Below are 26,230 nucleotides of genomic sequence, written 5' to 3' on the forward strand. Positions count from 1 at the left end.
GGGTGACCCTTTGAAATTCAAATGAAGGATGCTTTAGATAGCTCTTTCTCTATATGCTAAATAAATGCTGCCCATTGATCACTTTTGAAATCAACAGAAGGTCCAGCGCTTGCAACTTATTTTCTGAAATACTGCAGTATATATTCGGCAATAAGGAGATTTGCTTAGCGTACCCCATTCCAACTGTGGGCGCACATAGCCTTTTATGCTTCGATTTCACCGATCAGCTGCTTTGCAGAGATGGAAGACTGCACAGAGTCCTCTCTACTCCCATCCCTGAACACCTGCTCTGTGCTAAGGGCCTTTAACTATCAGGTTAATACATGCACAGCACTGGCAGCTGAATAACGGTAGAGAATTATGTGTGCACAATGATCCATCCAGCTAATGATGCACATGTGAATTGCCTGCAAGCACATACATGTGACCTCCAGCAATGTGACCTTTTTAAATGCCATGCCCTCTCTATGATTGGAAGTGTTTTTTCACCTTCTGGCTGTCCTTGCAGTATGCAACCAGTTAAACAGATGCTCTCAAAGTATCACGGTTAGCTTATGCATTCTACTCTGTTTTGTTGTCTGCCCATTATATCAATACTTCTAAACAGCAGCATCTTTTCTGTGCATTTAAAATCTGTATCCAGTTATTGGATAATTAGGCATTTCATTTACAAATGCTACCACCACCACCACAAAAATTACTTTCCTGTCTTGAAATTTTATATTGCTAAGTGAGCCATTAAGACAACTACATTTTTTAAAAAAGAGCCAAAACATTTCTTTTTGCAGGACCTGTTTTAAAGGGTTTTTTATTTACTCAATTTAAGTACTTTCCTGTATTTAACTCCCCACCTCACCTCTAACAAGCATATCTCAAAGATTTCTGTTTTGTTTCATTTATATGCTTTCAAAGAGAAATAACAAGATATACTAATACTTCAAGCCTAACAACTCTTGGAAGAAAATTCCACTGAAACAAGCAGGACTGATGCTTATGTAAAAACATCACAACGAAGTTACAGCGGTGAGCGGATGACATGCATCCCCCAGAATCTACAGTATTACATTTAACTCTACTTCCAACTTACTTGGGATCTAGAAATGTGCTGTTGTTGTTTTGCATAATTTCTGAGTTTGGGTGTAAATCCCACACAATAGACAAACTCTTCATCCTTCCCAGTTCATTCCTCTTTGAGCCTACCACCAGCCTTCCCCACACCCCAGAAAGGACCAAGTGTTAAAAGCTTAGGATCCTTACCTAGTTCAGCTGCCCCAGGACCAAAGCTCAAGAAGGAACTCCAAGCAAGAGCTGAAGCAGCTAAGAATTGCAGGTGGAGGCAGAAGGGCTGCTGCTGCATGTTGTCCCAAGGGTATTGTAGCCATACGTCTGCAGTTAAGAATTAACTTTTTTAGAAGTCTTGGAGCATTGCAGGAAGACGCATCAGCTCTCCTTTGTGCTTGTGCTCATTTTTCTTTAACTTTCTGTTCTAGGTAGGACTGACTGTTTTGCCAGTTTCCACTTTTCCAGTAGGAATCCCCCTTCTCCAGTTATAAGCACACGCCCTGATCGGCAAAGAATGCAATCCCCAGTCCAGCTGCAAGCAGTCCAGCTGCTACAATTTACACACCCTTCAGCAAACACACACATACACAAATGGAGCAGTTGTTGCCATGTTCCACGATGCTGACATTTTCAACAAATCCACTGGCAAATTCAATAAAAGTAGGGTCGTCAGCCAAGTGCTCCTAATCAGGCCAAAATAGTGTGTGTGTGTGTGTGTGTGTGTGTGTGTGTGTGTTTTAAAGGACCCAAACCGTATATTTCGCTTCTACCCAGTATTTAGAGTAGGTTCATTCAGGAATGACCCCCCATTTATTTGTAGTGTTAGTGTCACTACTCAGGGCAATGTAACTTCTTTTGTGATTTGCTACAACTATAATAATTTCAAAAGAAAGCCATAGGGCCACACTAGGTAAATGAGCACCTTCCATTCTCCTATGACTGTCTCTTCACAAACTGGCTGACGAATTATTACAAGGAAATATTACATTGGAGTAGCTGTCTTGTAATGGAAACAGAATGCTGATCTTGATGCATTAGGAAGATATTATTAAAATGATTCGCTAAGATCATTTTAGAATAATTAGAAGGATGTGTTGCTTAAATACAAGTGACAGCTCTCTCTCTCTCTCTCTCTCTCTCTCTCTCTCTCTCGTGTGTGTGTGTGTGTGTGTTTCACGTATACATTATTCTCATGAGGTCTGAATTGACACTGACTGACCAGGAATGAACTGTTGGGGTTGTAGTGCAATCATTGAAGATGTTGACCGAATGTGTGGCAACTGTGAAAAAGGATCATTAGGAAAGGAACTGAAAACTGCTGAAATTATAATGCTGTTATACAAATCTAAGGCACGTACAGCCAGCCCAAGTTATTTTGGGACTGGAGGCAAACCACCAAATAGTGACCCCCTCCCCACAAGGGACCAAGGAGTGAGTAAACATTTACAAGAACAAGAAGGGAGGAATAAAGATCTACATCCAGATCAGCTGCTCCTGTGGATCCTGTCACCTGAGGCAGTCACCTCACCTTGCCTCATGGAGGGCTGGCCCTGATGACCACAACTGCAGTTGGAATATTCTGGTTGCATGACCTCCAAAAATGATATTGTGGAGTTGACAAAGGTTCAGAGAAGGGCAAGCAAAATGATTGAGGGGATAGAGAAACTAAAGGGATGCTAATACTCTAGAATGGGGATCATTAAACACTCTAAAGCAGTGTTCCCCAACCTTGGGCCTCCAGCTGTTTTTGGACTACAATTCCCATCATCCTTGACCACTGGTCTTGCAAGCGAGGGATGATGGGAGTTGTAGTCCAAAAACAGCTGGAGGCCCAAGGTTGGGGAACACTGCTCTAAAGCAGGGGTGCCAACTTCAATAAAATGTTGTGGGGACACAGGTAAGCCCCGCCCCACATAATCACATGATGCAGTGCACACACCGTTCAAATGACAATGTTCATCAACTTGGGGGGATATGACCCCCTCGAATATTTTATTGTGGGGGCCGAAGCCCCCACAGTCCCTAAGAGTTGGCTCCTATGCTCTAGGGCAGGGTTAGCTAACACCCTATTAAGGGTCTTATCTGAACTCCCAATACATTTTTTATTATCTCCCCAAGACCCTACCAATTTCTGCTGCAGAGGGGGGATTGTGTTCCTCTATATTTGTCTGCCATGGTGTGTGTGTGCGCGCACACCCTCTGTATATGCACGTGCAACTGCATGTGAGGTTGAATGCAGCTGTCAGTCCCCCTGCCATTCTAGAGATAGGTAATACCCGCATAGGATACATTTTGCTGTATGCAGCATAGCAACAGCTTCAGATGTCTACCAGGCTGCTTGCAGATGTCAACTTATCGTCTTCAGCTACAGATGTGGCTAGATGAAACAGCTTCCCTTCTGCTGCCTGACAGGCTGAAGTGTTTACGCTACAGATTAATAGGCGTTCTTGTCACTAAACTCAGGTGGTAACAAGATACTGTATTTTATGACGTATTCTATCCATCTCTCAAATATCAAGCTTGAAAGCAACGGCTGTGCAGAGAAAACGGGTGCTTAAAATTAATTGCAATTGCAATTTATGTGAAACGAAATGATGTGCATTCCTGATACTGTATTATTTTTACATTGTTGCAAGAATTAGCGAGTTTAAAAGGCTGGAAATAAGAAACAAGTCTTCCTCATAAATATCACATCCACGGGACTTGCTTCTGTGCAAACCTGCATAGGCTTGCTCTGTATTTTGTTTTGTTTTTAATGAGCATTTGTTCAATTACCAAGCAGTCTGGTACACACTGTTGTTACTCTATTGGTCCCAGTGAGACAATGAGGCATGCTTAAGTGATAGGGTGCTGCTTGTGCTTGCCAACTCTTGGTTTGGGATTATGGACTCTTTGGATCAAAATCCCTTATCCGACAGCTGCCAAACCAATTCCCTTCCCCATTCACCCTTAACATAGAATTGCAGAGTAGAAGTGTAACACTGGTAGAAACAGCAGCTTCTCCTTGCCCTCCCTTTCCAAAGCTTTCAAAACCTCATGCAAGGCCTGGTCTCTAGATGCTGCTAGGTAAGCCACTCTGCTGGTCCACTGAGTTCAGATCTCCTCCAAAACAAGCTGTTGCCACCACCTACTGATTTACAGACAGCAGTTGGAGTGTCCTTTTATATTGTCGCAGGCCACCCCAAGATTCCATGGGTTCCAGGCCTTTACTGAGGGTTCATGTTTACTTTAGGAAATGAAACACAGTGGAGACTGTGATGTCTTCACATTTTTGCTGTGGCGCCCAGCCTGAGTGCCAGAGGTAAGGCAGTGGGCAGTAAGTGGCATGCAGAGGCGGCGGGCAGCAGCTGTGGCAGGGGGGCAGCACATGGAGGTGGAGTCAGGCTGCAAGCAGATGTCATTATGGTGTGGCACAGTGTGCACCAATGTTGGGCACCTGCAGTGTGGGCCCCAAGTGTGGGCCCCTGGATGTCTTTATGATATATGGTTTATTTACACATATATCCAACTTGGGCTTACGATGGAGGGGTCTACAGCATTAACACCCCAAAAGCTTCTCCCATAGCTGCAGCCTTTGATTCAAGCAGAAATCAAGCACAGTGGTACCTCCGCTAACCCAGAAATAGTACCTCGGGTTAAGAACTTTGCTTCAGGATGAGAACAGAAATTGCGCAGCAGCGGCACGGCAGCAGCGGGAGGCCCCATTAGCTAAAGTGGTACTTCAGGTTAAGAACAGTTTCAGGTTAAGAACGGACCTCCAGAATGAATTAAGTTCTTAACCCGAGGTACCGCTGTATTGTGCTCTGCCTTTCCAGCCTGCAACCTTTTTCATGCAGCGTCTAACTTACATAACTCCATGTCTAACCTCCCTACTCTAAACTCTAGCTTTAGCTGTTGAGAGAGGGGGTCCTCACCCATTTGCCATCGTGCACTGAGCCACCTTGATGGTTTCCCCCCCTCTTAATGGCCCATCACACAGGCAATCACCTCAACGCAAAAATTTAGCCTGGCTTAATTTGCTTTTTGGGATGCGGGTGGCGCTGTGGGTTAAACCACAGTGCCTAGGACTTGCCGATCAGAAGGTCGGCAGTTCGAATCCCCGTGGCGGGGTGAGCTCCCGTTGCTCGGTCCCAGCTCCTGCCAACTTAGCAGTTCGAAAGCACATCAAAATGCAAATAGATAAATAGGTACCGCTCCAGCGGGAAGGTAAACAGCATTTCTGTGCGCTGCTCTGGTTTGCCAGAAGCGGCTTAGTCATGCTAGCCACATGACCCGGAAGCTTTACGCCGGCTCCCTTGGCCAATAAAGCGAGATGATGAGCACCACAACCCCAGAGTCAGCCACGACTGGACCTAATGGTCAGGGGTCCCCTTTACCATTTACCTAATTTGCTTTTAACACTTGCTGGATCAAAGGATTAGAAGTCTGGCACCCAGTTTGAAACCCTGATTCTATCCAGGGATTTAGAGAGGTCTAACAACTCATGATTGGACCTAATGATCAGGGGTCCCTTTACCTTTACCTTTAACAACTCATAACAATATACCCAGCATGCGGGGTGAGATCTCCTAAGCTATTATTCCCTAGAGCATAACATATCCATGCATTTAAAAATCACTATAATACCAAATAATAGTGTTAATAGCCTAACCTGCTCCCACTATATTAGCTGCCATAACTTCCAGCTATTTTCCTATATCTCTACTCTTCCTGATCTCATTCCTTTCTTCAAGCTGCAGCTCTCTGTGCAGCCGTCTCTCTTTTTTTAAAAAAAATAATTTTTATTAATTTTCCAAACATGTATTATACACAAACAACAAAACAAAACAAAACATACACACAAATAAACATGTATAATTTCATAAACTCATTTTCCTTCACCTTGTTTCCCGGACTTCCCCATACCTCCCTTTTTCTGCATCCTTATTTTTCCCTTGTATCAGCAACCCTCCATTTAATTAATTAATTCATCTTCATTGTAATTCCCTTAAATTTATGATATACAGCTGCAATTCTCTGTTTCTTAACACCATAGCATCTCAGCACTCCTCAATATTACAACAGTTTTTAAGATATATTTTAAATTTCTTCCAGTCTTCTTCCACTGTCTCACTCCCCTGGTCTCGGATTCTGCCGGTCATCTCTGCCATTCCCATGTAGTCAATCACCTTCGCTTGCCATTCTTCCAGAGTAGGTAGCTGCTGCGTCTTCCAATACTTTGCCAGAAGAATTCTTGCTGCTGTGGTAGCATACATAAAGAAAGTTCTGTCCTTCCTTGGCACCAATTGGCCCACCATGCCCAGGAGAAAAGCCTCTGGTTTTTTAGAAAATGTCCATTTAAGGACCTTTTTAATTTCATTATAGATCATTTCCCAGTAGGCTTTAATCTTCGGGCAGGTCCACCAAAGGTGATAGAAAGTACCCTCAGTCTCATTACATTTCCAACATTTATTATTGGGCAAATGGTAAATTTTTGCAAGTTTGACTGGGGTCATATACCATCTATAGATCATTTTCATTATGTTTTCTCTTAAAGCATTACAAGCCGTAAATCTCACACCAGTGTTCCATAACCTTTCCCAGTCATCAAACATAATGTCATGACCTATATCTTGTGCCCATTTGATCATAACCGATTTTACTGTTTCATCTTGTGTATTCCATTTCAGCAGCAAATTGTACATTCTTGACAAGTTCTTAGTATTGGGTTTTAACAGTTCTGTTTCTAATTTCGACCTCTCCTTCTGAAAACCTATTTTCCTGTCTTGTTTAAATACCTCATTTATCTGAAGGTAGTGCAACCAATCTCGTACTTTAGACCTTAATTTATCATAACTCTGTAATTTGACCCTTTCACCATCTTGCTCTAAAATTTCACAATATTTTGGCCATTTAGACTCCATATTAAGTTTTTTTGTCTCTTTAGCCTCCATTGGTGATAGCCACCTGGGAGTTTTACTTTCCAGTAAATCTTTATATCTTATCCAAACATTGTATAGTGCTTTCCTAACAATATGGTTTTTAAAACCTTTATACATTTTTACCTTGTCATACCATATATAAGCATGCCAGCCAAATCTGTTGTCGTACCCTTCCAGGTCCAAAATGTCTGTGTTCTCAAGAAGCAGCCATTGTTTCAACCAGCAGAACGCTGCCGATTCATAGTAAAGTCTCAGGTCCGGCAGGGCAAACCCCCCTCTATCTTTTGCATCAGTTAAAATCTTAAAGTTTATTCTGGGCTTTTTGCCCTGCCAGACAAATTTTGATATGTCTTTTTGCCACTTCTTAAAACAGTCCATTTTATCCAGGATCTGGAGTGTCTGGAATAAAAACAACATTCTAGGCAATACATTCATCTTAATAACAGCAATTCGGCCTAACAAGGAAAGTTTCAACCTTGACCATATTTCTAGATCTTTCTTCACCTCTGTCCAACATTTATCATAGTTGTCTTTAAACAAATTCACATTTTTAGAAGTCAGATTCACACCCAGGTACTTCACCTTTTTTGTTATTACTAAACCTGTTTCACTTTGAAACTTCTCTTTTTCTGCCAATGTTAAGTTTTTCTCCAACACTTTAGTTTTTTGCTTATTCAATTTGAATCCTGCTACTTGACCAAATATCTCAATTAGTTCTAATACTCTTTTAGTACTAGTATCTGGCTGTTGTAAAGTCAATACAAGGTCATCTGCGAATGCCCTTAATTTGTAATTTCTGGCTCCGACCTGAATCCCTTTAACCAATTGGTCCCCTCTAATCATGTTTAACAAGACCTCCAGGACTGTTATAAAAAGCAAGGGAGATATTGGGCACCCTTGTCGTGTACCTTTTTCTATGGGTATTTCTTCTGTAACCACATTGTTCACAATCAACTTTGCTTTTTGCTTAGAATATATAGCACCTATACCGTTTTCAAAACCTTGGCCTACCCCCATACCTTGGAGATTCTTCTTCATAAAGGTCCAACAAATGTTATCAAAGGCTTTCTCCGCGTCCACAAAGATCAGCACCGCCTTTCTGTTAATGTTCACTTCCAGCAGTTCCAAAATGTCTATAATGTTCCTGACATTGTCTGACATATGTCTCCCTGGGAGAAAGCCTGTTTGGTCCTTATGAATCTCCTCAATCAGTACTCTTTTCAATCTTTTTGCTAAAATGTCTGCAAAAATTTTGTAATCCACATTAAGTAATGATATAGGGCGGTAGTTTTTAACCTGGTTCTTTTCAGTCTCTGTTTTCGGTATAAGTGAGATGAAAGCTTCTTTCCACGATTCAGGTGCCTTTTTCCCTTCCAAAATTTCATTGCAGACCTCCTTCAGTGGTTGTATTATCCATTCCTTCAATGCCTTATAGTATCTAGCCGTTAGGCCATGTGCAGCCGTCTCTCAACTCATCCCTTCTGTCACTTCTCAGCCCAGCTCTCCATCTGTCATTTTCTCCCACCCTGCCCATCACACTCCCCTGCTGTCAATCATTTTTCCCACTCATCTTTTTATTACACCTCTTTCATAGTGAGGTACAGGTGGTGAAGACTGGAAAATAGGGAAGAGCAGACAGTTTTTAGGAATGGGCTGGCAGTTGTAATTAGTACTGAGACAAAGAATCACAAAGGCAATATTTTAACATGAATTCTGTGGCATGTGATGCGTGTAAACTTTCCCCCAAATGTATCTGAAATGCACAATTTCTGTGGCTGCAAAAAGAAGTAAGGCAGCAGAAGTAACACATTTCCTTGTCTTCTGTCATCCCTGTCTTCTCCATGGCTCCCAATCCAAAGCTTAAAGTTAAGCAGCTCTTTATTGTTTTGGTGACTGGGCACCACTCCCCATCCTCCAAGCAATGTGCAGCACATCAGTAGTGGTTGGTGGTCCAGCAGTGTTTACATGACCTCCTAACATCAGTGTCACTGTGGTGTATCAGGAGTGGGAGAGGCTTGGAAAAAGGGCTTTCAATTAGCTCCAAGAATGCCATAGGTTTAAGGAGCAGTGCAGGGAGGTTACAAAGGATTTTCAAACATTCCCAAGCTGCTCTTTAAACTTCTGGTTTTTGGAGGTTTAAGGAAGAGCACTAGCACCGGGATGTTTTTTTAAAAGGGCTTTCACTGCTGGGTAACCCTTCCTCATCTGGTTTGATCTTCCATGTGATTCCCATGATGTCTGATCCCATGCTGCTGTTGTGAAATGTGGGAGGGAAGGTTTAAAACTTCTCCCTGCCTGCATCCAACCAACCAAGCACTGCTCAGCTGACTGGGGAAGAGCTGAGAATGGCGAAAAGGGGGCTGGACTCAGGAAAAGGAAACCTGAGTCAACACGTGCACATTCCCCAAGGCCTTTGGGGGTTTATGCATATTGGCTGGGGGGTGTACAGAATTCAGCTGGTTGTTTTGCACAATAACTACTCAACTCCACATTTTCCTTTGTAAGGCTGTTGCCACCCATTTCATGAAGGAGCATGAAAAGGTCTGAAGAACAGGGTAGTCTGGTGGCTTCATAATTGGGTGGAAGGCGAGAAGGGTGCTTAGTTGCTGCAATGTGTGGGAAAGGAAGATGCAGGGAGTTACCACAGGTGTGGTTTGCAAGGCGGTAGGCACAAGAGGAGGGGAGAGGCATGGGCATGTGGATGAAGGTGAAAACAAGGGCACAAAGCAGGCTGGCAGAAATAGAGGAAAGAAATCGGGTTGGGATGGTGAAAGGGGGCTCGAGGTGGGAAGTGGAAGCCCCAGGGGGTTAATGTGGGGGAATGGCAGAGGGATTGGGAATGTTGATGAACATTTTGGTTTTCGAACGCCATAAACCCGGAAGTAAATGCTTCGGTTTTCGAACACCCCTCGAAAGTCAAACATGCCATGCGGCTTCTGCTGAGTGCAAGATGTGGCGGCCTAGCTGTTGGCTATTGTGTTTTTGGTTTTCAAACATTTCAGAACTCGCACAGTCTTCTGGAATGGATTACTGTGTGTGTGTGTGTGTGTGTGTGTGTGTGTGTTTGTGTGTGTGTACGAGAGAGAGAGAGAGAGAGAGAGAGAGAGAGAGAGAGAGAGATCAAATTTATTTGTTGGATAGCCAGCTCTAGAATATGTGGCCTGATTTTCAGGCAACTGGGGAGAAATGCCTATCTGCTGTGATGGTATCTGATCAGCACGGGATAAAACAAGATACTGAAAATCCTGCTGCCTGGAGTGGTTTATAGTAGAAATAAGCTGGTGTGTGTGTTTTTTATATAAAACTCTGTTGAAAGCTCATTGCAGCCCCCTCTGTGCTACACAGAGTAGCAAAAGACACAGATTTATCTTAAAACATTTTTCTTCGTTTTATAGCTCTACTGATGATTTTAAATGTTTATGCTATTGGTGCTTATATGCAGTAAATCATAAATGATATATTGCAACAACCCTTCGAAGTGAATTGCTTTTCTTACCTTTATTTTTTAAAATGTGAATTTAGTGTCTGTGAAGAGTAACAGATTGACAATACCAGTACATTAAGTCCCTCATTTATCTTCAGCAAAAGTATAACGTGGACAAGAACAATATACTTCCCACACCCCTCCTCCCCTCACAACACCGCTTGGCTCCCATGGCAAGTCACCCAAGCCACCCAAGTCACCCAAGATTCCTCAACTTTGTTAATTTTTCTCACTTAATCTGTCTCCTCCAGGCTTGCAAATATAATCCTAGGTTTGCCATTTGCTTATCATAATTGTGATTTCAAATAGAAAAGCAGTGGAAAAGAATATCTATTGCATTTCCAACACTCCAAATCGTCACATTTCACTGGCGTTTTGTTTTAATTTCTTATCCATCCTTACCCTAAAAGCTATCAGTGAGTAACTGCTTTTTTAAAACAGGGGGCAAAATAGTAAATTAAGATAAATACTTGAGTATTCAGTCTCTTCCAACATGTACATATAGTGTGAAATGTACATTAGAAAGACAGGAAGTTGCCATGGTCCAATAAGCTCAGTGCTGACTACGCCGATGGCAATTGCTCTCCAGGGGATTTCTACTTGGAGATGCCAGAAACTGAACCTGGGACAAAGCAGGTGCTCTATAACTGACAGTGGCAGCCGGTAACATTTTTACTTGATAGAGCTAAAAAAAGTTAACCTTGATGTTTTCGTCACAATGGAACTTGTACAGCACTTATTTAGGAAAGTGTGCCATTACACATGAGTAAAGCAGCAATTAGGGGACATTAACGGTTTTCTAAAAACAGTTTTAGCTAGCAAAAATAGCAGAGGCAGCCTTTCCCCCCTCTCAGTATTCCAACAAGCCAGTGTGGTGTAGTGGTTAAGAGCGGTAGATTCGTAATCTGGTGAACTGGGTTCGCTTCCCCGCTCCTCCACATGCAGCTGCTGGGTGACCTTGGGCTAGTCACACTTCTTTGAAGTCTCTCAGCCCCACTCCCCTCACAGAGTGTTTGTTGTGGGGGAGGAAGGGAAAGGAGAATGTTAGCCGCTTTGAGACTCCTTCAGGTAGTGATAAAGCGGGATATCAAATCCAAACTCCTCCTCCTCCTCCTCCTCCTCCTCCTCCTCCTCTTCTTCTTTGCTCAAACCTCTGCTGTTATTGAAAACTGCAATTTTCCTCTCAGTGATTCTCCATCCATGCTTTACTCAAACCTCTGACATTGTTTTAAACCACCACTTTCCCCTTCGCAGTTCTGTCTCTTCTCACTCCTGTGTCATCACTTCTGCTGTTGTGCAAGCTGCCTTCATTTTCCCCCTCCAGTACCTTGCTCTGACTTAATGCAAATCCAGGATTGTGATGCGGCACTAAAGATCCTCCAATGGCAGCTGTACAATGACAGCCTTACATTTTTATTATATGGAGAGGCAAGACACATGACTACATAGGTATCTGCACTAAATAATGATGCGCTCTTGCTATGATGAACAGAGCTCTGCAGATTTGCAAATCAAATTCAAGTAGTGGTTTCCCTTGGCCTAATGCTTAAATATGCACCCTTGGAGAGTTACCACATCAAATCATTCTCTTTGGCTACCTAGCCATCATTTAATTTGCTGCAGCAACCTCCAATTTGTTTAATCTAATTTTGAAACATTGACTGAAAATGAACTAGACACTTTGTTTCCACATCTGTAACAAATGAGATGCAAAGGCTAATATCATAAACCAGCCATTCTGGAGAATTTCTGTAAAGATCAGCGAAGGAAATTGGTTTATGACTGTGTCCACATTCAACACAAAGGACCAAAGTATTCCACAGGTATTACAATTCAGTAGTTTGCATTTTTTCTATTCTGTAAACTGTCACAGTATAAAGACTGGAAATAAACCTGAGAATACAATAGTAGTAACAGCAGTAGTATTAGAAGTAAGTAATGTAGTAGTTATAGAAGCAGTAGTAATGCGATGCAATGGCCTGACATTGTACAGTAGTTTATAGTGCTTTAAAATAAGCAAGAAACCCAACAACACTAATCCCATAAACAAAAGAGAGTTGAATGCCTCCAAAGAGTGTATAATCTAAATTGCTACAGTAGAAGAGAAAACAAAGAAAAGGGACTGCAGACTTGGCCAAACATCTGAGGAAGAATAAGTCAGAGGTTCCTATGTAGTAGATAGCACTAGGCCCCCCACAAAAAGTCCCAATGGTTTTAATGAAGATGCTCTCCATCTGCTTAAAATCAGTTGAAATCAGCTGGTCTCAAAAGTGCTGAACATTCGCACAACAATAAATTGACAAGATATGGGGCTGGCTCGTAAGAAGTAAGCAAATGTGTAAGATTCAGCAGATACAGAGCCTAAAAATGCTAATCTCCACTTAATTCTAAATAGACAAAAATATAACTTTTAAACTTAGGCAGAGTGAGGCGACAGTCTCAGGCAGCATATGCTAAGGAGCAGAGAGTGATCAGTTCCCTGTGTGCTACACAGCCTGTGCTGCATCCAGTGTGCTCAAGGGACTCTGTCTTGTTGGCATTTGAACATGGAATGGAGGAAGCACCACCTTCTCCTTCACCTTGCAGGCAGCAAAAAGTCTTGGGCTGGCCTTGATCAACGGGAAGGAAATGCCTGCTTTGTAGCCAGCGCAGGAAAGGAATGAGTGTAGGTTCCACAAATACAGCAATAGGATGTTACCTTTTGTCTTAAATCTTCCCTGTGTGTGTATGTGTGTACGTCTGCATGCATTTATTTAATATACCAATGGTTATCCTGCCTTCCCATCTTTGATCCCTGAGGTGTCTAAAATAAATGAAAATATCTCAAAAGGCAAAAGAGATTCAAAACAGGAGCTGTTTAAAAGTTGAAAACCGTAATACAATGAGACAAAGCATCAGTGTGGGCAGAGGGAGAGGCAACGTGGCAGGCCCAAAGCCTGCCAAAACAGGAGGGTCAGCAATGAGGGGACAAGATATCTCTCTCTGGTCAGGGCCATAAAGAAGCCTTGGTCCCATATTCCTACACAATGCTGTTTAGATGCCGTCAGATGTGGAGGGAAGCCATTGCTACAGTAGAAAACTTAACAGATGAGCATATGCAGGAGGGATGTGTGGATGTTGAGAAGTCATTTTCACGTGCAGTGGGATTGATTCACATATGGAAACTTGTTTCTGTAGTGCTGAGTAGGGGAAATGATCCCAAGTTCTCTTTCTTAAGTGGCAAGTTGTATAATGACAAGAAGTGGTTTCCACCCACCCGCACTGCAGATGATTTATCATTTTCTATTTATCAGCGTGGTGTTGTTTGCCATTTCGTACCCGTTCCCTTCCCCTGGGGCTCTGTGCTGTAGTGTACTCTGTCATTTTCAGCAGCTTACTTCAGACTTAACTGCCTTTAAAAGTTTGTCATCGTCTGCTAATTTGCCTGACACTTCACTCTTTGCATCACTTTTCTGGGTTATTAATCAAAAGGAGAAAAATAAGGTCTGATTTTGAACTTGGAGGACGCTAGACTTTGACCTGCTCTTAAACAATTCTCTCGAGGCAGTCATTTTTCAGCTCTGAAGAGAGCCAAGCCACTGATTCTTTATTGTCTTCACATTTATTTATTTTTTTGGACAAACTTTCCTTGACCTCACATGAGTAGCATCTTTTATTGCAAGCTTTCCCCAATAAAAACACTTTAAAAATAAATAAAAACACAAACCCAGGATTCTTACATTTAACAATCCTAACTGTTCCCTGAATCCAGGTGTTCTAATGATTTCTGTTTTTCCCTCATTGCTTTGAACCTTTTGTGCTATTACTGTCATCTGCCAAGGGCTGCAGTTCATCACTGAGGAATTCTCAAGTGAGTGAATTTGATGAATTCCAGGTATAAATGTTTCTACATTGGAAGAAGAGTTGATATTTTAAATGACAGGGGACTTCTGTCTTTTTGTCATGTTCCAGTGAAATGCTGGACACTGGCAAAAATCTAGTTAGATATCAAGACCTTTTTATTAGAATTTTTATGACTTTTCTTCATATGCATTCTTCTTTGTTGAGTTTTTATATAGATAGATTTTACAGCCTCAGTCCTACACTAGCAAGGAATCGTGTGTTCATTTTAAGATCCCTGTTGAAGAATTTCATTTGGAACAAATCAGTTTTACACAGCAGAGTAAACATAAAAAGCTTCATAATGAAGCTCATTCCATCATAAACTACAATAAATAAATAATATTACTTTTTATGTTTACATTAAATTATTCTCAATAAGGCATAAAAAGCATAGGCTTCCGCTATATTAATACTAATTATTTTAAGCCATGTTGCGGATTCATTTAATGCTGAGGCCCAAATGCAAGTATATTAATTCCAGAGTCCGAATACAGTGGCACATGTATCTAACTAAGTCATCCTGTTACTGCGAGGACTTCCATTTGTGTAAAGAAAGTCACCCCCCCCCCCGCCGCCTTTGCCTGCCCCAATCTGCTCTAGGTTTTCCTCCAACCCCCAGCAACAGATTTGGAAGTTTCAGAAGATCATGATGAGAGACAAGGAAAGGGAAGTTTTATTGCACAAGTGGAAGTGCTTACAGTAATGGGACTATCCTGTGGATACAATTCTAAGTATATACAGTGGTACCTCGGCTTACAGATGCTTCAGGTTACAGACTTCGCTAACCCAGAAATAGTACCTCAGGTTAAGAACTTTGCTTCAGGATGAGAACAGAAATTGCGCAGCAGCGGTGTGGCAGAAGCGGGAGGCCCCATTAGCTAAAGTGGTGCTTCAGGTTAAGAACAGTTTCAGCTTAAGAACGGACCTCCGGAACAAATTAAGTTCTTAACCCGACGTACCACTGTATAGGAAATGATGCCATTTTCATTAACTCATCTTTGAATTTTGTTCTAGACTGCAACCATGAGGCAATAAACTCTGTTGAAAACAATGAGATTTTCTACCATATAATGGGTGGGTACTGTCCAAAGAACAATAGCTTAATGGCATTAACAAGAACAACAACAAATGTTAGGGGCACCTAAACCTGACTGAACAGGATCCCAGAAGTCCAACTGATTTAAGCAGGATATTTAAGCAGATGATTACCATAATTTCTTACATTATAATCAATGAGATATGGTTACCTTTGGTTAGATTACTTACTGAAATAAATGAGACTTGAGTACATAGTAAGGAACAGTACCATTGATTATTATGGGTCATAAGCTGTGACCAGGATAGTGCTCTTTTTACATTTCATTTCATTTCATTACAGTTTTATTATTTGCTATCCCAGCAATTAATTCCACATATTTCATTTTCATGTGTTCTACCTCTTCTCATATATTTTTTTTTACATCTGAATTGTAAAACCACTGAATTTTCCCCAATGTATCATTGAACCTATACACTCCAATAAATTAAACACAGTGAGATTATGCAAGGAGGGTGGACAGCAAAATTCGATAGTGAAGGGCCTGGCCAACTACTATGACTGACTGAAAAGAAACCAGCAGAAAAAAGGAAAAGCTAATATGATTCCCTTCCCCCATCTAAGGGCAGTAGGTCCACAACCTCTTCTCCCCCTTCCTAAACTTTTTTTTAAAAATAAACTGTACTTATAGGGTGACACTGTGCATTGCAAATATGCAGTGCAGGTGAGAGCCCAGCTAGCTATCATAGATAGATAGGTAAGTAGGTATATATAGATATATTCTTTAAGTACCTAACAGCACCCCACATAATGAAATCCATGGAATGGAACAATGACTTAGAAGAAGCAGAAAAAGAAGAAGATCTATGATCTTTAACAAGAAACAAGTTTTTCTATGACGAAATCCAGAATATAAGCACAAAGTAAAGAGCAAAAGCGTTGCCTAGCGGTAGACAAAACTATCAATCTTTGTTCACAGGCTTCTGTGAAAATATGGGGAACTGAACTTAAGGGTAGAAAAATTAGAAACTGACAGAAATTGAAATTAAGAAGTCCTCATGGGCATTCATAAGCATTTTAGTCTAGATGTTTCATAAAGCATACATTTTCTATGAAATTTTGCCTAATACAGTGGTACCTTGGCTTACAGATGCTTCAGGTTACAGGCGCTTCAGGTTACAGACTCCGCTAACCCAGAAATAGTGCTTCAGGTTAAGAACTTTGCTTCAGGATAAGAACAGAAATCGGGCTCTGGCGGTGCGGCAGCAGCGGGAGGCCCCATTAGCTAAAGTGGTGCTTCAGGTTAAGAACAGTTTCAGGTTAAGAACGGACCTCCGGAACAAATTAAGTTCTTAACCCAAGGTACCACTGTATTCACATTTTTGCAAAGCAGTTTCTACTCATATAATGCACTTTTGTGTAACTTCTACACACATTTTTGTGTGCACACCTTACCCTAGTATATACATTTTGTACACAAGAATTGGTTGGGGAATTCCACTGCAAAATTTAGAGAAATGCTAATTTTGAAGGATGGCTGGTTTGGACTGTGTTTTGTTTCAAAAAGTAAAAGTTAGGTATCTTTGTCTTTTAAAGCAAACTAAATAAAATTTCTCCTCCATCCAAACCTTTGCTTTCTTCTTTCAAAAGACCACTAGCAGTTATTAGTCTTTCCTTCTTTCTACCTATCTATGCCAATCCAGACACATGCCAACATATCTCTTCCTCACTCAGTCGAATTGACAGTTCTGTTTCAGAATCCCTGAAACAGAGAAATAATCACTGAGTGAACATTGATCAACTTTGCTAAATTACAGCAAGTGTATGCTTTGGGTGTAAGAGTTCTGTTAAAATGTGTATGGTGTTCCCTGAATTGTTTTTTGTTTAGAAGCAGCATATTCAGCTTGATGACCAAAATAATGGCCAACTTACAGAAGGTGGCTTTCACAACTAGTATGTCGCGAATGTATTATACATTTGCTGCACAGGCAAAACTGTATGAGCCTATTCAGACATGGCTTTTCCACTGCCTTGGGAAAAGTTTCTCCATGAAAAGTCTAGCAATAGACCTTGGGCTTGTACACTCCCTTACTTGTTCTTCTCATAGAAAGGAATGAATATTTTAAAGGAGAACCTCATCTCTCACAGTCATGGGAAAGGCTGAGATTGAATGGATGCCCACATTTCCTCAAGGGGAGGAGAGGGTCAGGCTAGGAGCAAGGAATGAATACATGAGATGGCATGGCCTGCTCCCAAACTCTGCATGGGGAAAATACCTCATAAGGCAAGTGGCATCTAAGTAATCCAGAACCATCCCTGCCTGGTGCAAATAATAAAATGGCACCCCCTCATTCCATATACAGAAGCTAGCAGCTGAATCTGACCTTGACACTGACAACAGGACAACTGGCTACTTTAGGGAGTGTAGGGCAGGTCACAAGGAACACACAGCTCCATCAATTTAGCATTTTCCATCTGAGGCGGCTGCTTCACTCTGCCTCACAGTAGGACTGGCCCTGGAATTGGCTCTGTGTGAGCCTACTAATCAGTAGAGAATATGCGGTGCCACACGCTTCTCATGCTACCACTTTCCCTAAGGATGAGGCAGGCATAATAAAGTGAAAGGGACATAAAATCCCAATTGTATTGGACAGCAAAACACTGCCGTGTAGAAGCATGGTACTTGCATTGTTTGGCCTTCCTTTATTTTGTTATATAGCCTATGTCTTCCACCAAACAACTAAGGTTTACAGTAAGAATAACTGATTTGTAACCCCATTTTAAAAGTGTCCCGCTTTTGTTGTATGCTCTCTGATGCATTATAGCCTGGGTATTACTCTAAGCTGGTTTGTGTCGAATTATGCCACTACTTGGCCTCAAGTCGAAAGTAATAAATGTTTTGTTAAATAATTGATCTAAGACTATAGAATGAAGCAATTTATCACTGAGTCATGATTTTGTGCCTGTTTCCAGTAAATTGTTACAGTATAATTTCCTCCAGTCATTCATCTTAGAAGACTTCTAATGCATAATAGCACCACACAATACTGAATTTGCCATGTTTAGAAAGAGGATTAGGCATTTATGCGAGCATCAAGAATATCTGTATTTGCCCCCAGTGCAAAAATAAAATAAAATAATAATGTGCATTATCTTTTTATTTAATTGACCTACGAGGTGAAATTTCAGTTGCATGCAGACTGCGACAAAATCATAACGCTTAATGACAAAACTTGTTGGATAATTGGATGAAAATGCAGGTGGAGAAAGGACTAAAGTGGAATGTGTAGTAACCATGTCTAACATGCCTCTTCTGTTATGGAAAGGCAGCTACAGTAATGACTTTTCAACATCTCTTAAAAATGTATAAGCTTATCCAAGCTTTCCTGGACTCTATTAATTTTTAATCTTTTTTGCTTTGGGCTCAACTCAGTTTTATTTGTGATGTGCAGCTGCATTTTGCTCTCAGCTTGTTTTTAGGAAATTTTCTTGAATTCTGTTGTGTTTTTATTGTTTTTATGTAAACCGCTTACAGATTTTATGATATTAGGTGGTATAAAATTTTAATAAATAAATAAAATTCAAGGACTCAGCATTGATATTTTATTAAAGACACTCCACATTTTATTCCTGGTGATTTGTTGAATGAATGAAGCCCTGGGTAGATCAACATTTTATCCAACAGCTGGTAGTATGGTGGGTGACAGTGGTTGCCTGGTCTCCCGAGAACTGATTTGCTACTGAAGGGAATGGTGGGGAGGCCAGTGTGAAGCAAACACACTGGCAGTAATGCCAGATTATCTCTGCCATGTACCAGCCTTTCCATTGCCTCACCCCTCTGCCTCCCACTGCTCTCTCCCAGCAGTGACTTGGTGGTTAGGAGGGCAGATGAGCGCTACCTGCTTGCCATGCCATCTGCTACTGATTTTATCAGTGTTTTGCATGTAGCTAGTGAGCTAGCTCCGGGGACGCGGGTGGCGCTGTGGGTAAAAGCCTCAGCGCCTAGGGCTTGCCGATCGAAAGGTCGGCGGTTCTAATCCCCGCGGCGGGGTGCGCTCCCGTCGTTCGGTCCCAGCGCCTGCCAACCTAGCAGTTCGAAAGCACCCCCGGGTGCAAGTAGATAAATAGGGACTGCTTACTAGCGGGAAGGTAAACAGCGTTTCCGTGTGCGGCTCTGGCTCGCCAGAGCAGCGATGTCACGCTGGCCACGTGACCCGGAAGTGTCTCCGGACAGCGCTGGCCTCTAGAGTGAGATGGGCGCACAACCCTAGAGTCTGTCAAGACTGGCCCATACGGGCAGGGGTACCTTTACCTTTACCTTTAGTGAGCTAGCTAGGATAATAATAATAATAATAATAATAATAATAATAATAATAATAATAATATTAATAAATGATTTTATTTATATCCCGCCCTCCCCAGCCGAAGCCGGGCTCAGGGCGGCTAACAACAATCAGATAATCCAACATTCTAAAAACATTACATTATAAAAATTAATTAAAAAATATGTGTGTGTATATGAGCCCCTTATTTCCTTGGGAACCCAATAATCTGGATAAGGGGAAGTGAATTTTGCACATTGATTGGAAAGCAAAACCTGCCATATATTGTCACTGCCACGCATCCAATAACTCCCCCCCCCCCCATTATTGCAGTCAAGGGAGGGAAAAACAGAGCTTCGTGAAGACCTTACTGGTGCCCTCATGTGGCTGGTGAGACTGTATTCTCTCCATAGAAGGTTTCCAGTTGCTTTTACTACTTTGGAGCTTCTCATACTAGAGACAAGTTCGCTTTTTCCAAGGGTGATCTTTGTGATGAGCTGTCAGGCTGCAGTGAGCTTTGGGAGAAAGATTTGTTCTGCAGATACTCAACTAGAATCAAGAAGTCTTAACTGAATCAGGCCAAAGGCATGTCTGCACTAGAGTGTTGCAGCCTCCTCCATCTTGCCAGCCAACCAGGCTCCTTCTGGTTGGCTGGCAAGATGGAAGAGGCTGCAACACTCTTCCACTAGCTCCTAGGCAGCCAGCTGTTCCTTCCTCAGACCCCCGCCCCCAATTTTCTGCTAATTCTCATTGCAGGAAAATATATCAGGGTGACGGAGGAGAGCAGAAATCTTCCCACTTCTACCCTCAACATGAAGGACTTTTAAGGGATAAGATCTTCAGTCTGAGAAAGTCCAAAGAGATGAGGGAGTGGAAAGAGCGTTACCGGCTCTTCTCTTTCTCCATTTGCTGTCCTGTTTTCAGCCTCCAAAGCAGATTTAGGGAGGGTGTGGTCCACATGGGGAAGACAGTGGTCAAAGTCCCATTGTGCTTATGGTAATCTTTGCACTGATGGGACATGTAGTAAAATACTGTTCTATGAGAGTTAAACAAGATAGGCCTTTTCATTTTAGAGTCCATTGAAAAATTGACATGAGTTCCCAGGAATATGGAACAAGCTCTGTACATACCTGTGCTGTATGCCTTACTGCTATGTCTAGATATAAATACAAATCAGTCTGAAATTACCTACTTGCACCACTGTGCTCTGTTGCTCTGTGTTTTCTAATTTAATTATTATTTTTAACTAGCTGTTGTTATCTGCTAAAATCTGATTTTACATTCATATTGCTTATTTGCTTATGAATTTGATTATTGTGGATTTTATTGCCATTAGTTGCCTTACGCATTTTTCTAATGGAAAGACGGGGGGGGGGGGGAGATAAATTAATAAACAAACAAAAAAATGGAAGTAGTTGAAGGATACAAATCAGTTGGCCTATGCTAAAAGTTTGCACTGTTCATTCAAAAATGAATGAAATGAATACTTTAGTGGAATGTATGAAAAAGGATATAAAGTAAATCTGCGTGACAAAACCATGACAATAGAAACAGTATAATGAGAACGATTGGAAGTTTTATGCAGAAATTTTTATTTGATGGATATGATTTTGTACAAAGTTTCGGTTCTTTTTCTTTCTTTCTTCTTTCTTTTCTTTTTTTCTTTTCTTTATTGTCTTTAAAAAAAATTCCCGTACTTTTATGTCTTGATGTTTTCTCTTTTTTGTAACTTTACTATACTTACCTTCATTGTACGTTTGTATTTTAAACCAATAAAGATTTACCATGAAAAAAATAAAAAATAAAAGTTTGCACTGTTCTCAGAGAAATAATTCTGAATAATTGCCCCAACTGACAGTAGGTGACAGGTGAGAGAACATCCTGCACCCAAAGTGTCGGTACAGACATATCCTGCCAGTGAACTGAGACACTAATACTATGCTCACTTGGCTTGTGACATAAGTCAAAACACCATTCCTGTCACATGGGAGTGGTTCCTTTTAGAGTGCAGCTAATTTCCAACTCAGTTATAGCTCAATTTGAAATACTCCTGCAAACACATCAAAGGTGCAGATAATATACACCTTACTTTATTCAGTACAAAAATAATTTCTCACAAAAACTGCTTTAAACACACACACACACACACACACACACACACACACACACACACGTGGCAGAATGAAAGAAGCCATCTCTAAAGCATTTTTCCTGGCTTTTAAATGTATAGCTGTTGTTCTTGCAATTTAGATCTGAAAAACATTCTGAGGTTTTTTTTGGGGGGGGTGAGGTGGGAATACAAACAGCATCATTGTTGGTATTTTTACCAACATTTGGGGAACAAAATTTATATTGCTTTTCTGGAAACTTTGTTATTTATTTTCATACTTTGATGGACCACCTTTCTCTCCTCACAGAATACAAGACAGCATACATATGGTTCTCAAATGGTCACCCACCCTAGCATTGGCCAAACCCTGAACCACCATTCAGGAGAAGGAGCAGGGTTGGGCTGAGGTAAAGCTACCCTAGCTCTCCCACTGCACATAACAAGCAGAGGCAAACTCAGCCCTCCAGATGTTTTGGGACTACAACTCCCATCATCCCTGACCATTAGGCCTGTTAGCTAGGGGTGATGGGAGTTGTAGTCTCAAAACATCTGGAGGGCCGAGTTTGCCTATGCCTGATCTAGCCCATCCAATATGGAGGGGGGGCATTTCTTCCAGATCCTGACATATAACAAACTGGAAAGTAATGGTGTGATGTTGCAGCTAAAACAGAGTGGGATGGGGAATGGGATATCCTTGCCTGGATGCAGGAATGACTGGGTGGAGATTCCGCATGCTGTCCCTCTTCTTGACTTCCGTGTATACTGTTTAATTCTTCATATGTGTATGTGATGATACATGTGTAGAGCTTTCTCCATGCAATCAGGAAGCCCAGAAAAGTAGCGTGGAAAGAGCACGACAGATACACTCTTCTGTGCATATGGGATTGAGGCCTTCAGGTGAAACTTTGGAGGTCAGGAGAAGACACAGCAAACACAACTATTCTCTCCTTCCTCACTTAAAAATAAATAAATTGTATTCTGTAATTTTCAAAAAGGCTTATCGATGTATAGATGTGCAACTCCATCTGCTACTTTTCCTAAAGGGAGTAAACATATTCATGGAAGTTTCAGAACACAACACAGAGCTGGGAATTGCTACTGTACCTGTGGTGCTGCACTATTGGTGACAATTTGTAAATGCCATTTCTTGATAGGCTGCAAATAATTAACGACTGAATGGCTAAACAGATTGCTTGGAAAGAAAGCCATTGTGAGCTTTGATCACTGAAAATTATTTTCTTTTTTTAAAAAACAAAAAACCTGCTGCTAACAGTAGGTAAAAAGTTAATGAGAAACATGTAAATGAGATACATGTAAATAATTAATATATCCTTCAGTTCTGAGAAAGATTTGTTGGTGCTGCTGCTTAATAATCAGTTAGTTCATTGTGTTTTTAATCCTTGACAATAGGGGTTGGACTGTTCTTTTCATACTTTTTTAAAAAAGAGTTAAATTGTTGTACTAATTACCTGGCAAATTGTGGCTTTTCATGTGTCTACCGCCCAAACATCGTACTGGGATGCCTAGGGCAAATCACTTGGTAATATTATGCAAGAAGGAACATGCTACCAGGGCATTATAAACAGAAAAGAACACATCAATTTGCTAAAAAGAAGTGTCAACGACATGGCTGTAATTGCACAAATGTTGCTGCTGCTGCTATTAGTTATGGCAGCTGGGGCAAAGCAGCTAATGTTGAAGGCACCCTTGAGGCCAGAAATGAGATTTTTTGTTGGTACTTTGTGCTGCTCTTATCTTCTTGAGCCTTGATGCTGCAGTTATAGACATGGTGCTATTGGGAAACATCAGCCATTACTTTGACCTAGTTTGGTGCACTTGTGTCATTAAATTCTTACATCCTTAATGTAAGACATGAACTGTTACGTGGTTAAGAAGGCTCATACATTCTTCCGCCATCACCTGGTATGGGATGTTGCAGCTGGGTATCTTTGTCTGTTTTTTCATTAGTTATTAATTGAGCTCATAATGAGCTGTCCTAGCATGGAAATAATCCAGGTCATTTGAACTGTGAGTTTCAAGTTTTGACACCAAAATTTGCAAGTTTGATGAGGAAGAGCCTTTCTTCAATCCATTGAACAATCCACAGAAAAGTTTTTCTCTACTTTTCATCAAAATTCTATATACCAATCACACCTTACAGCTGTGCAAAAGCTCCCAGAGGTAAATCTTTAATTCTCCAGTGAACTGTGTGCACTCCCTGAACTGACCAACAGGGTACAGCACAATGAACCTTCTGAGCTCTAGGAGCAAAAAATGTTGACAATGCCTTAGTAGTCTGTCCAACTGTTGGCAAGCTCCCCAGTCAAACTAAATGAAAGCTTAGGCAGAGTCATTTTACATATTTTCTCATAAGCACTCCTGCCAGCCAATATAATTGTAGCCAAGACTGGGTAACTAGCTAGAATGGGGCCGTCACCAGTCATATGAGGTGAGGCATCAACTTCAAGAGATTTTGTGAAGGAACCTTCTAAGCGCTAACTTGGATCATCAACTTTTCTTGAACTTGGCTTGTCATGGTGAAGGATTGAACTGGACATTTCTTCCCGAAGTTTAGGCACATGAAGGATGAGTTTTGAGGTTCAGCAGGAAAAGAAGAGAAAACCCAGTCTTTATTACCTTTAACTTTGCTCTGCTGTGCAAGCTGATAATGTACACATTATGAAAGCTCAGCCAATGACCTCATTGCTAAAAACTTCCAAGAGCACAGTTTTCTTGATGGGACATCTTGCCACAATTCGGAGCATAAGATTCCAAATCTTTTTTTGGATTGCACTTCCTAGTCATCCTGCCTAGCAAGTGATATTTCTAAATCCAGGCATCTCAGCAAAATCCCTCCTAAGAAATTTTATAAGAAAGTTATGATTGATAAGGGTTGATTTGTGTTTGAACTTTGCAAATTCACAATATTATCAGCCTTAACATCACAATATGAAGAAGTGTCTCCTATATTTGGATTCCTCAGTCAAATTCCGAAATGAAAGAAGCTAAAACCAGCTGCAAATATATATACTCCTTTTTCGTTTTCTTTTCTCTCTCTCTCTCTGAATCAGATGAGGACAATATCTAAATGAGGACGATACAACTTTCTCTTCTTTCTGTCAATATCAGGCTCATGCAACTGTTAGCATGGGACAGCCCAAGAGAAAAGTATCTGGCTTTTCTCATCTTGCTTCCTATGCTTCCATTTGGTGTCATTGCCAGGCAACCAACCAGGAATACAATAAGGTGTGGGAAGAGCTAGTACGAATTCAGGTTACCTTTTGCAGCTGCTGTGGCAGGCGGTTCCAGTGCTATGGAAAATCTCACATCTATTATCACAGGGCTGTCTGGTAGACTGCTGTTCTGAATCTTATCACAGAGTAGTGCCCAGTAAGACTGGATGAGAAAAAGGGTCGTCCAGCAAGATACCTCATGGGTTCATCAGAGTAGATGATTTTTTTATCAAGGACTTGTGCTTTTTATCTGGCTATCAAGGTACAGAAAATGTAGAATGCACACAGACGTCTAGATAGATAGGTTGTAAAAGGAATGACAAGGTTGAATCAGATAGCTATTCAGGAATGTAATTAAATTGCTAGAATATTATACAACATTTTCATTCATATATTTTTAGTATGTTCATAATGCTTACACATTGTCCAGTAGATGGTGGTATTATTTCAGCAACTCTCTCACTCTTATCTCGGAACTGGTGACCCAGGAGATATCTCTCTCTCTCTCTCTCTCTCTCTCTCTCTCTCTCTCTCTCTCTCCCCTCCCTCTCGCAACACTTGGGGTTCATAGAATCATAGAATTGGAAGGGACCCCAAGGGTCATCTAGTCCAACCACCTGCAATGCAGGAATCTCAACTAAAGCATCCATGACAAATGGCCATCCAACCTCTGCTTTAAAACTTCCAAGGAAGGAGAGTCCACCACCTACTGTTGAACAGCTTTTATTTCCAGAAAGCTCTTTCTGATGTTTAGTCAGTATCTCCTTTCTTGTAACTTGAATCCCTTGGTTTGGGTCAGAGCAGGAGAATACAAGTGGAGAGGTCACGGGGGGATCTTGGAACATGTTGAAAATAAATGTTTATAAACCTGCCCCGAGATTTACTGATGGCAGTTATGAAAAGTACCTGTGTGAGATTTATGAAAGCTTCCGTTTTTGTAAGTACAAGAGAAGCACAGTCCAAAGTGGGCTCTGCTACAATTTTGGGTTGGTTTTTACTGTTTCTTCATAATTCTGAAAATGAAGACGTGAGAGATGCACATTTTAGTTTTACAGTGGTACCTCGGGTTAAGAACTTAATTCATTCTGGAGGTCCGTACTTAACCTGAAGCACCACTTTAGCTAATGGGGCCTCCCGCTGCCGCCGCATGGTTTCTGTTCTCACCCTGAAGCAAAGTTCT

At 41.3% G+C, this 26,230-nt stretch overlaps 1 protein-coding gene across 1 annotated transcript in view; it reads right to left on the bottom strand.

Moving 5' to 3' along the window:
• Positions 1-1,559, bottom strand: part of LOC114584522 (von Willebrand factor D and EGF domain-containing protein-like) — a 193,440-nt gene extending 191,881 nt beyond the window's left edge. Inside the window, exon 1 of the mRNA XM_077935769.1 lies at positions 1,258-1,559. Coding sequence (XP_077791895.1) covers positions 1,258-1,357 — 100 coding nt within the window. The 5' untranslated portion in view covers positions 1,358-1,559. The remainder of the gene's footprint in view (positions 1-1,257) is intronic.
• Between the last annotated feature and the right edge of the window lie 24,671 nt (positions 1,560-26,230).

This window comes from Podarcis muralis, chromosome 1 (genome assembly GCF_964188315.1).
Source record: "Podarcis muralis chromosome 1, rPodMur119.hap1.1, whole genome shotgun sequence".
Taxonomy (NCBI): Eukaryota; Metazoa; Chordata; class Lepidosauria; order Squamata; family Lacertidae; genus Podarcis; species Podarcis muralis.